The 12,574-nt window shown below is 35.1% G+C and overlaps 1 protein-coding gene across 1 annotated transcript; it reads left to right on the forward strand.

Moving 5' to 3' along the window:
- The first annotated feature begins 5,544 nt into the window (after window positions 1–5,544).
- On the forward strand, window positions 5,545–11,269 carry LOC121745710 (kinesin-like protein KIN-5D). Its single transcript, XM_042139682.1, has 23 exons — window positions 5,545–5,736; window positions 6,016–6,242; window positions 6,340–6,469; window positions 6,643–6,798; window positions 6,886–7,362; window positions 7,520–7,617; window positions 7,688–7,844; window positions 7,932–8,001; window positions 8,076–8,152; window positions 8,249–8,302; window positions 8,383–8,463; window positions 8,550–8,661; window positions 8,754–8,840; window positions 8,921–9,096; window positions 9,182–9,343; window positions 9,418–9,525; window positions 9,636–9,794; window positions 9,878–9,961; window positions 10,081–10,286; window positions 10,374–10,475; window positions 10,566–10,675; window positions 10,768–10,919; window positions 11,003–11,269. Exons 2-23 carry the CDS (start codon window positions 6,073–6,075, stop codon window positions 11,162–11,164), a joined length of 3,090 nt encoding a protein of 1,029 aa, XP_041995616.1. The 5' UTR covers window positions 5,545–5,736; window positions 6,016–6,072; the 3' UTR covers window positions 11,165–11,269.
- Window positions 11,270–12,574: the final 1,305 nt, after the last annotated feature.

Raw genomic sequence — 12,574 nt, forward strand, 5'->3', positions numbered from 1 at the left:
CTAAAAAAATATACTCCATCTGTCCCCTATTAAGTGTCCTATTTGATTTTGGCACGAATTTTAAGAAATGTAAAGAAAATGGGTTGAATAAGTTAGTGGAATATGAACTCCACTTATATATATTAATTTTATAATAAAATATGAGTGAAATAAGTTGATGGAATGCAGAGCCTACTTACCATTTATGGAAAAAGTGAAATATGATTCTTAATGAGGGATGAACCGAAATGATAAAATATGACACTTAATGGGGGATGGAGGGAGTAAGCAAAATCTTAAACGCCTATATATTATCTAGAGTAAATGTTAATTTTGGTCCTAAACATATGACCAAAATACGAATTTGGTCCAAAACATTCACTTTTTGAAAAACAGGCCCATAACAAATGAAATTCCTTTCAGAGTGGTCATTTTCTGACGGTTCCGTAAAAAAAACTAACCGTCACGACACTGTGCAATTAGCGTTGACCGTTAGTTTTTTGACAGAACCGTCATAAAAATGACTACTTTGGCGATATTTTCATTTGTAATAGAGCCCAACACCCAAATTAAAACTCTATTTAAATAAAAAAATTACAATTACAAATTATTTAAATCTAAAATCTTCCATTAAATCCAACCCACTTCATACCCAAACTAAACGAGTGACTTAAACTTGACGGTCAACTAGTTAGTTTTTAGGATCTCTCAGATTCCATTAATGGTGTGTATATTTATAAGTGACTTAAATTTATTTGAGAAGCCATTTTTTCTGTATTTCATTGAACCAATTTTTGCTCCATAATATCTGCCTTTTCCTTTTGCTCAATAATATCTGCCTTTTCCCAGTAAATGGCTTTCCTGCCTAAATGATTAGTTTGTAGATAACTTCACAACTCCCTCATTATATTAGTATAAATTAGCAAATGCGTAACTTGCTATATAGTAGATGTTGGAAATAAATCAATTAGAGGGGAAAAGATTGAATAAGATAGCATGGATTAGGGAATTGATATAATTCCTGATTTTGTGACTAGGACAAATCTTACCATGTATATGTTTTCTCAACCTATTTAAGGGTGTGTATATTGTAATTAACATCAATTTGAATGAATAAAATCATCATTTAAATGTGCATTAGAGTAAGGCTCATAACAAAATCATCATAGCCTAAATACCTTTCTCAACCAAGAAGGCGAGTTCCAACCTGCACGCAAACATGTCAGACGGCGAGGAAAAGCCAAACATGGACGATGCAAGATTAAAGATGAGTAAGAATGTTACTCTAGACGAGTTACTCCCTTTGGGAACGGCTGATGAGGGTAGCCATCGTAGGGAGACAGACAAGCCATTACACCACCGGTATAACACCACCACTAGAACCGGGAACGAAAGGCTACACCGAATGGGAGGAAGCTGACGTGACAGTGTTTTCATGGATAATCGACAACGTCAAGACCGAAATCGTCACTTTGCGCATCATCAAATCTCACAGGCTCTATGGGAGAGTCTCTTAATTACCTTCGAGAGCAATGCACATCCATATCTGCTCTACGATTTGAAGGAGACGGCCGGCCAGATTGTCCAAGGAGAAAAGGGGCTGGAGACCTATTGGCGATATCTCCATGGGATTTGGGTAACAATTGATCCCTTTGTAAATACCATCAACCCTTTGCGGGGTGTCGGGGCAGATTTAAAAAAAAAATTATATTAATTTATTAACTTTCTTCCCCTATAAATACCTCATCCTTAATTACATGTGAGAAAAAAAATGTGAGTAGAAAAGTAATTTATGACGTATTTTCATTTAAATTATTTAGACATTAATATTAAAAATAAAAGAAAATAGTCTTGATGTGCAAAATGAGATATGCTCTGAGATCTGAGATGGGCTGATGACGTAGGCTTGAGATGAGCTCCGGATTTAAGGCTCCCATTGTGAGTGCTTTAAGAGCTCTCTCACTCTATGTGATGTCACATTTGCGCCATAGTTGGTAGATGATTTGGAGGATGAGTTAGAGATGGATGAATATCCGGATCTGGACGGGTCGGGTGGGGATGCTACCGGTGGCAAGGGGATGGAGGGAGACGACGAGGTGGCTTTTGGCATTTCTTGATTTTGCTATCAATGAGGAACCTAATCTCCATGACATAAACCAGAATTAAAAACATAATCAAATCAGCACACAATTGGACAAATCAGATTTTGGTGGAGATGTCGTTTACTTCTTCATGGATTTTGGACGAAGATTTCTCCGTGATAGTTTTTCAATCGGCTATTGGATACTATATATTTTATTTTGTAAAAACATTTTTTTAGCTTTTGTGTTTGGCTTGTAGAAAATATGTATATAGGATTAATAGAAAAACTTTGGTGGAATATTGGTTGCCTTATGGAATAAGATTAAGCCTAAAATTAAAATACAAATGTTGTTTGAGCACAAGAATATACTTCCTCGGTCCACGAATAAGAGTATCGTTTTGCCATTTTAGTCTGTCCGTAAATAAGAGTCATGATTCATTATTTCTATAGGTGGTAAAATGTTTCACATTCCACCAACTCATTCCACTCACATATTATTTAAACTTAATATGTACTCCCTCCGTCCGCCATTAGGAGTTCCATTTATGGACGGCACAGGTTAAGAAAAGTGGGTGGAAAAAATTTAGTGAAATATGGGTCTCACTTGTATATATTAGTTTTAAATGAAATGTGAATGAAATGAGTTAGTGGAGGGTGAGACCCTATTACGTAAAAGTGAATATGGACTTCTATTCGCGGATGAACTAAAATGGAAAAATGAGACTCCTATTCGCGGAAAGAGTTGGGTCTAAAATGGAAAAATTGGAAAAATGGGAAAAATGGAGTACAAGTTGGGCCTGAATTCCACTATTAACTTTCTTACTACCACTTTTCTTAACACTTCATAAAACCTATGCCCGAAAGAAATGAGACTTCTATTCACGGAGGGAGAGAGTATGATTTTGTGTATCAATAAGAAAATTAAGAAAAATAAAATTCACGAATGAATAATATAATTTGACCAAAGTTCGAATTAAATAACTATATCTCTTAAAATTTTAAAATATTCTATTGCAGTTGCCAGTCGTATTGTATTACTAGTAGATTTTGAATTTCAAATTCATCCCAACAATGTTATTATTTTTGATTGCACTCTGCGCCTATTGTAGATAACAAAATAAGACAAAAAATAATTAGTCATAATTTAAGACTTCGTCAAATTCAAATTTAAAGTCTTGTAGGTCTACAATCATATTGTTAATGTTTGACACGTACAAATATCGCACTACATTAATTCTATCTAGTGTCTTATTTATTTTAATTTATAACAATCTAATATCTATGTACATGAAGTTATATAGAATGATTTTATTAGGTCTAGTCTAATTTATGAGACCACTAGTGCAATGTTGAGTCATAACAATCTTATATCTATGTACAAAAATTTTATACTCCCTCCGTGTTGAGAATCGGCAATGAGCAACGAGCAAAAACAAAGAAAAATAGAAACGCGAAAGGTAACAAGGCGCGATGTGCGTGGTTAGGCGTAAGGCCTACGTCCACGGAAGAAGATGAATGAAGTGTATTGATTGTGCTTTACAAAGTGCATCTCTCTCTCGTTGAGCTCTCAAACTATATCATGATGAGATTATCCTCAACAATGGCTCCTCACTTTTCAACAACTAACTAACTCTTAGCAAATTTACACGTAGGGATGTCAATCGAGTCAGCCCAGTGGGTTTCGGGTCAATAGAGTGGGGGTTAATCAGGTTGTGATTTTTTTTGGGTTATAAAAGTTTAACCCTAACCCTAAAAACCCGGGTTTCGGGCTAGCCCAACGGGTTAATTGGGTTGCTACCAATAAAATTGCGATCAATCCAATAAATAAAGATAAAAATTAGTTATATTTATAAAATGTAAAATATTTAATTATGATAAATTTGATAATTTGAGATATATGCTTAAACTCAAACATAAACATGAACAAATATTAATAATTGAGATCTGTGTAAAATGAAGTATAAACATACTTTGAGAAAATTTAAAGCAAGTTTTAGAAATTTATATATTTTTTAGTTAATTTGAAGTTTCTAATTTATTTATTTATTATTATATTAATAATAATTTAATATATAATTTGTATATTTAATATAAAATTGAAAGTTATTTTTGTAGTTATCTATATTATAAAATAATCAATGAAGTAACGAATTATGAGCTAAATAAATAGAATAATATAAATTTTATCGGGTTTTCGGGCTAGTCCTTCGGATTTTCGAGTCTGGCCCTAACGAGTTTCGGGTTAATCGGGTTGTAATTTTACTGGACTATAAATTTTCACCTCTAACCCTATAAATTTGGCGGGCTATTCGGGTCAGCCCACGGATTGCGGGCTGCAATGGAATCCCTATCTACACGCATTATATACAAACTATAAGGATGAGCAATGACTAAAACTAACAACATAGAATCTGTTACAACCGCCTCCAACGGCTAGTATGAGCTCACTTCTTGATTTGGTCCAAACGTGCTTTTGCTAGAGTCTCTGGCTCACATGGCTCGACACATCAGCCAACTCAATCAGTTCTTGATCTCACCAAACAAACCCAGCTTGATTTTGCTCGGACACAGAACCAACACTCCGTTCCTAAAAAATTGCCATTTATTTTCATTTTCATCCATCTCTAAAATTTGTCACCTTTCACTTTTACCATTTTTGGTAGTGGACCCCACATTCCACTAAATCATTATCAATCACATTTTATTATAAAACTAATATATAAAAGTAGGATCCACATACCACTGACATTTTCTAACCCACTTTCTATTACATTTTTTAAAATTCGTTTCAGGTCAAATAGTGACAAATTATAAGGGACGGCTCATTCAAAGAAAATAGACATATTCACACGAGCATATATGTTAGTATTATAAATATTACTCACTTTGTTCCATGTTATTTGAGTCGTATTCCGTTTCAGGTTATCTCAAATCACTTCAGTTATTTCAATTTATGGCAAAAAAATCTAATCTCACTAACTTTATTCTCAATCCTACTTTATTCATTTTTCTCTCTCCTACTTTATTTTTCTCCTTACATTGTTTTATATCAATTTAATCCACTATATTTATTTTTCTTTAACTTTAGTGCCCGAAAATAATAACCTCAAGTAACATAGGACTGATAGAGTATCATAAAATATGTGCCACTTGTAAATAACGTGAAAAAATGCCAAAATTCCATTTGGAACTTGAATACACCCCATCCCCGAGAAATAGTTCACTTTTGCTATTTTGGTGCGTCCCAAAATTAGTCACTTCCATCTTTGGTAACATTTAAGGTGAACTTCATTTCCAGTAATAATGCTTCAATTATTATCTACTTATTTTTTATTTTATTAATTTTATATTAACTGATATTTTTTTTGAATTCTCTATATTCTGGAAAATTTTAAAAATCTATAATGATGTTAGTACAATTGAATATTAACGGTCAATTTTTGGCTCTTGCCCTTTACAGCAGCTCATCTTCTCCTTGCAAAATTTCAAACGCTAGGCTCCGCAACGGCCATATTCTTAAGCTTCTCTTCTTATTTATTTTATCTAATACTAGTATTAAATTAAGACTTCAAAAGGTTGAAATAACGCTCTTCGATCAGTATATTGTCTCTATATTGTAGCAATTCAAACTCATTATTCAGTGCATTTTAAGCTTGCAACACTTTTGTTTCGCTGTAAGTATTGTTTTTGTGTAATCATTGAAGTTATGTATTTGATTGGTGCATCTTTGCGTTATATCCACTGTTTACCTACAGGAATATTGATTTTGAGCTACTTTGTCATTTTAGGAAATTTGAATTAATGTATTTTTTGGTAAATGTGTATTGTTAATTTGGAGGAAAACGGTAAAAGAGTTTGATAGTGATTTTCCTTTGCACAATGATTTGTGGAATTATTTACTTGAGATTTGAATCGAATATGCCTCGGCCTGATTGATTCAGTTTTTGGCGCAGTGAGAGGCCGGGAAAGAGTAGGTTAATTGAGTTTGAGATTTTCAGCGACTGCGATAAATGGAAGCTTCACAGAGAAGAGGCGGCGGTGGAATGGTGCCTATATCACCGTCGCAAGCACCTCGGTCCAGCGATAGGGCGGTGAGAGATCCGCGATCGGGAGAGGGGAATTTCAGCGGAAAGCACGATAAGGATAGAGGCGTCAATGTACAGGTCATTGTGCGATGCAGGTTAGAAATTAATTAGTACTAGTTCATATAATTTTTTTTTTGGTCTCAAGTTCTATTGTAATGTTGTTTCTTTTGTAATTTGTGTTTTTATTTGAAGGCCTTTGAGTGAGGATGAGGCTAGATTGCATACACCTGTGGTGATTTCTTGCAATGACAGCAGAAGAGAAGTTTGCGCGGTTCAGAGTATTGCAAATAAGCAAATTGATAGGACTTTCCTATTTGACAAGGTATGGCTTTGTTTTCAACTTTTATTGAAAACTTGATTTGCTCAATTTACTGTAAGAGAGACTAGAGATAGTTGAACCCAGAAATATATAGGTTTTCCATAGTTGCAGTTGAAATTCACTTAAGTTTTTGTAGTTGTTGGTGTTCAAGACTATGATATTTGTATTATATTTAGGTCTTTGGTCCATCATCCCAGCAAAAGGATTTGTACGATCAAGCAGTATGCCCCATAGTATTTGAAGTTCTAGAAGGCTACACTTCCACTATCTTTGCCTACGGGCAAACTGGAACCGGGAAGACCTACACTATGGAGGGTGGGTCAAGAAAAAAGGTTTGATACGGAATCTTTAAACTCTAGTGCCTCCTATGCTGCAATCTTGGGCAAAATGGTTTGTTGATTAGCCTCTTTTCATTACAGAATGGTGATATCCCAAGTGATGCTGGGGTTATTCCAAGAGCCGTTAGACAAATTTTTGATATATTAGAAGCTCAAAATGCTGAGTACAGCTTGAAGGTCACATTCTTAGAACTTTACAATGAGGAAATAACAGATCTTTTGGCGCCAGAAGAATGTTCAAAATTCATAGAAGACAAATCAAAGAAACCGATAGCTCTCATGGAGGATGGAAAAGGGGGAGTTTTTGTTAGGGGATTGGAAGAGGAGATTGTGACAACAGCTGATGAAATATATAAGATCTTAGAAAAAGGTTCTGCCAAGAGGAGAACAGCAGAGACCCTTCTCAACAAACAGAGCAGCCGTTCTCACTCAGTATTTTCTATCACTATTCATATCAAGGAGTGTACTCCAGAAGGAGAGGAGATGATCAAATGTGGGAAGCTAAACTTAGTCGACCTGGCTGGCTCGGAAAATATTTCACGTTCCGGTGCAAGAGAGGTTAGAAATCTGTGCTAAGGCTTTTCTCCTGGCCTTTTCTGATTGAACTCATCAACTAATTTGATACAAAATTTAAGATGGAAGCATAATGCAATTATTTTTCATTACGATATGATCAAAATGTTTTGAATATAGTATATTTTATTTTCTTTACCAGGGAAGAGCAAGGGAAGCAGGTGAGATAAACAAAAGCTTGCTGACACTTGGTCGCGTCATAAATGCCTTGGTTGAACATTCTGGTCATATACCCTACAGGTTGAGATAATTGTGTCAATTTCATACTTACACATAAGATTGTCATCTAAAACATCTCATGAAATATCAGAGATAGCAAGTTAACGAGGTTGCTGAGAGATTCTTTGGGAGGGAAAACAAAGACTTGTATAATTGCTACGATATCACCTTCCATCCACTGTTCAGAAGAGACACTCAGTACTTTAGATTATGCTCATCGTGCCAAAAACATAAAGAACAAACCTGAGGTTAGTAGTTGTCTTTACATATTTAACTGTGTACTGAAGTGATTCCAAAGTCATCATCTAAACGTACTTAATTGTTAATATTTACAGGTCAATCAGAAGATGATGAAGTCAGCTCTGATCAAGGATTTATACTTTGAGATTGATCGACTAAAACAAGGTTGTTAGTTGCCCTCCAGCTTACTTTACTGAGTTCTGTGACATTTTTTCTCACAAGTATTTTCTGTTGTTTAGAGGTGCATGCTGCAAGAGAGAAAAATGGAATCTATGTTCCAAAAGATCGTTATCTCCAGGATGAGGCAGAGAAAAAGGTCTAGTGTGGAGTATTATTAAACCTAGTAAACTTCTCTTGGAACTATTAGAGAAATATACACTGAATTTTGCATACCTTATGCCAAACATTTTAGGTGATGTTAGAGAAGATAGAGCATATGGAAATTGACATAGAGACCAAGGATAAGGTAAGACTTAGCTGACAATTTCTCACAGTCTCGTTAATTTGTTGATATATAGGTTTATAGAAGTAGCGCTCTTTGTGCAGAAACTATTGGAGCTCCAGGACTTAAATAGTTCTGAGCAGCAATTGGCTGTTCAGCTGAGCGACAAACTTGAGATATCTGAGGTCTGAATGCATGCCCCTTAGAATACAAATCTCAATTATTGATTGTTTGTCTCACAAAAATAACTGTACTTTTGTCAATAATTCAGAAAAGGCTACGGGAAACTGAATGTGCATTGCTTGATCTCGAAGAAAGACACAGGCAGGCAAATGCAACAATAAAAGAAAAGGACTACCTGATATCGAACCTGCTTAAGTCTGGTAAGTGTCATCTTTGATTGTTCCCTTTCTATGTTGCATATGAATAAAAAATTAGATTTTAAAAATAATATTTTAATTTGGTTATCTTCCAGAGAAAGCACTCACTGAGCACGCACTAGGCCTCCGAGAGGAACTAGAAACTGCTGCATCAGATGTGTCTAATTTGTTCGCCAAGATTGGTCAGCATACTTACTTCAAAACTCTCAACTACTTTCTCTCAAAGCAAATTTCGTTAGTCTATAATGCCGTTTATGTTCAGAGAGGAAGGATAAAATTGAAGACAACAATCGAGTGCTTATACAGAAATTCCAATCCGAATTGGCTCAGCAGCTTGAGATCTTACATAAGGCGGTAGCATCTGCCACCACGCAACAAGAACACCACCTTAAAGAAATGGAAGAAGATATGCATTTGTTTGTATCTTCAAAGATGGAGGTATGGTGTATACACACACACACTTGTGATTTATGAAATGGTTAGATGCTGAATTTATTAACTATCTCAACTGTTGTACTAATAGGCTACTGAACAACTTCAAGATCATCTAGAGAAATTGAAAACCATGTATGGCTTGGGAATCAAGGCTTTAGAAGATTTAGCTGGAGAACTTGATGGTAACTCTCGATCGATATTTGCTGACCTGAATACTGAAGTTTCCAAGCATTCTTCAGACTTAGAAAAGGTTTGTGTTAATCAATTACCGTGGTTTAAAACCTTGCTTCAGCAGTAGTTTGAAGTTAGTAATTATAATTGCAGCTTTTCAAAGGGATTGTTACTGAGGCAAATAATGTACTTCATGACCTTCAAGAAAGTTTACATAGTCAGGAGAGTAAATTGACTACCTATGCGCAACAGCAACACGAGGTTGGCATTTCTAAATAAAATCAGATAAATCCGGAATCTTATTATCTGCAATCTCGTATTCCTTTTTTCAATTAAAAAGTGAAAACTAAAGTTTGATATCATATCTCTAGGCTCATAGCAGAGCTGTCGAAACAACAAGGTCAATTTCCCAGATTACAGTAAACTTCTTCAAGACTGTAGATGGACATGCATCAAAACTAGGTGAAATTGTGGAAGAATCACAGACAGTTACTGATCACAAGTTATCTGATCTCGAAAAGAAGTTTGAGGTACCTACTTTCATGTGTTGCTCCCTTTTTGCTGAATGATCTATGCAAACTTTTTCTGATTGGAATGCCGGGCTGAATTATAGGAGTGTGCTGCGATGGAAGAGAGACAACTACTCACAGAAATGGCAGAACTGCTAGCAGGATCAAATGCTAGGAAGAAGAAATTAGTATGTGCTAAGTGTTGTTTTTTGTCTTGTAAAAATAATTTTTATCAATAATGAACACAAATCTTTGTTTTTTTATTAAATCTTTCCTTATTTTCAATTTTTGTCCTTGTTCTTACCAGATACAAGGTGCAATCAATGAACTCCGGGAGAGCGCGGCCAGTAGAACTAACAAATTACAGCAAGAGATGTCAATCATGCAAAGCTCAACTTCTTCTATCAAAGCAGAATGGACAAGCTACTCAGAGGGAGCTGAATCTCATTATCTCAAGAATACAGATTTAGTGGAGAGAGGGAAAAAAGAGATGAAAGATGTTATCCAGAAGGGGTTAGCGTCTTTGTGTCACAAATTTATATTCTATTCTAGGCAATGCTAGATATATTTCAATGTTAATCTTAGGGTAATTTGATGCAGGTTGAATCAAGCTAAATTAAGTGCACAGCAATGGAACAATGCCCGGGACTCCCTTCTGGCTCAACAGAAGAGCAATGTCATTTCAGTTCATGAGATTGCTAGGTCTGTCACAAATTTTGAATCTCCTTGAACCATAGCTAACGATTCGCCACAACAAACTGAATTTATTTTTTCATTTTATTCTGAATATAGGGGCGGAATGGATATGGTCGAAGAATTGCGTGGCCGGTACTCATGTGCTGTGAGTTCGGCACTAGAAGATGCAGAAGTAGGAAGCAAGAACATGCTCTCATCCATTGATCGTATGTGCTTGGTGTTTATACACAGGAAATTACAATATTCAAACCATATATATATATATATATGAAATGCCTAATTATACTCGGGATTTCAGGTTCATTACAACTTGATCGTGAGGCATGTGAGACTCTCGACTCGATTATCAACCCATGTTGTGATGAGTTGAGGCAACTGAATAGCGGACACCATCACAAGATTGTGGAAATCACTCAAAATGCAGGAAAATGCCTCCTAGAAGATTACAAGGTAACACACATTTACTATATTTGTCTAACACTTGAAAAAAAAGATATCATGATCATCTGTAAATATTATTTATGCATCTACAGATGGATCTGCCCTCATGCTCAACACCAAGAAGGAGATCGATGAAGGTTCCGAGCATCGCGCTCATCGAGAATCTGAAGACCACTTGTTTGGAGATGTCCAAGCAAGCGAATGGTGACGTAAAGCATGTTGCTGCTCGCCTTCCCTTAACAGCCATCAACTAAATGTAGCAATTGAGATTGTACAAAATGCCAACATACTAAACAAAAAATTTCAGTTGTCTGAACTTTTTTGTAATGGCAACTAATGAAAACTTTCTTCGTGATTTATTGATCCGCGCAACATTGCTTGAAAATTTTACAAAGTGAACTCAATTTGACCATCTGTGAGTTTTATAATAGGCAATATTAACAATCCAGTTGGACAAATAATATTAATACTTAAGTTATAAGAAGAAATTATGAACATTTTTTATTTTGAATTAGGGATATTAATTTAAATAAGACTATGCTTAGTATTTAAATAAAGAGTGAACTACAAAAATGGTCGATGAACTATGGATTTATCTCGCCAATATAGTCCATGGTCTTTAAATGTATCTCCAGTAGTCCCTAAACTAAGGGTTTATTTCAAAATCGGTCATTTTGCGTTGTTTTCTCTCGAAAATGCCCTTTTGGGCTGCTGGACAATTTTGTCTTTTCACATTTTTAACATTTTCAATATGATATTATTTCAATAATGTACTAAATCTGAAATTATTTAAAAATTATCTTTTTTTTCCCTTTTCCATCCTTTATCAATAAAACAAAATAAAATAAGACAAAATGAAGGATGACAAAGAGAAGAAAAAGATCATTTTGAAATAATTTCAGATTTAGTATATCATTGAAATATTATTATATTGAAAATATAAAAAATGTGAAAAGGCGAAATTGCTTGAAAATTTTAAAGTCCAAGGACTATCGGCGAGATAAACCTATACTATTTTTGTTCACTCTTATATAAAATAAGTTTCAGGAGTAGGTATTGAACAGGATTAGGTTATTAGGCTAAACAATCTAAGCTTAATAAAAACAATTTTTAAGAGATCCACATCCACACAATACTATTAGTATCATTACTCAATTTTGCTACCAACTAAACCCTTCTTCTTCTCCTAATTAATCAGCGGCCATTATTGTTTTTTTTCTTCCGAATTTAAAAAAATACTTCATCTCTCTTTTTTTTACACCAAATGTAATATATTATTCAAACAAATCCATAACGATTACATCGCGAATAAAAATAGGAATGCAATTCAACCAAAACTTGCTCTCAGCTATAGAACCCGATGCCCGAGAAAGCGTGTGGGTAACTTGATTCGCTGATCACCTTACGAACCTCATAGAGGATCTAGAGACTTCTTTCAAAAGCTTACAACAATCTTCTACCATTGCCCCAAAGATAGATTCATCCTTCCGTAAACCTGTCACTGCGAGTACCACTGTTGAGCATCCATCTCAAACTCTATCTCCTTCCATCCCTTTCTTTTGACCCAACTCAGCACCTCTCTCAAGCTAAAGAGCTAGGCCATAGATGGGTCAGCCACCCTTCCCACCTGTCCAAACATCGCAGCTACCACCGTCCCTTCAAAA

Source organism: Salvia splendens, chromosome 1 (genome assembly GCF_004379255.2).
Source record: "Salvia splendens isolate huo1 chromosome 1, SspV2, whole genome shotgun sequence".
In the NCBI taxonomy this organism is placed as follows: domain Eukaryota; kingdom Viridiplantae; phylum Streptophyta; class Magnoliopsida; order Lamiales; family Lamiaceae; genus Salvia; species Salvia splendens.

Coding starts and splice junctions, on each gene's coding strand:
- LOC121745710 (XM_042139682.1), top strand. CDS start 6,073: ATGGAAGCTTCACAGAGAAGAGGCGGCGGTGGAATGGTGCCTATATCA. Junction 7,363..7,519: donor CACGTTCCGGTGCAAGAGAG/GTTAGAAATCTG, acceptor TTTCTTTACCAG/GGAAGAGCAAGGGAAGCAGG. Junction 7,845..7,931: donor ACATAAAGAACAAACCTGAG/GTTAGTAGTTGT, acceptor TAATATTTACAG/GTCAATCAGAAGATGATGAA.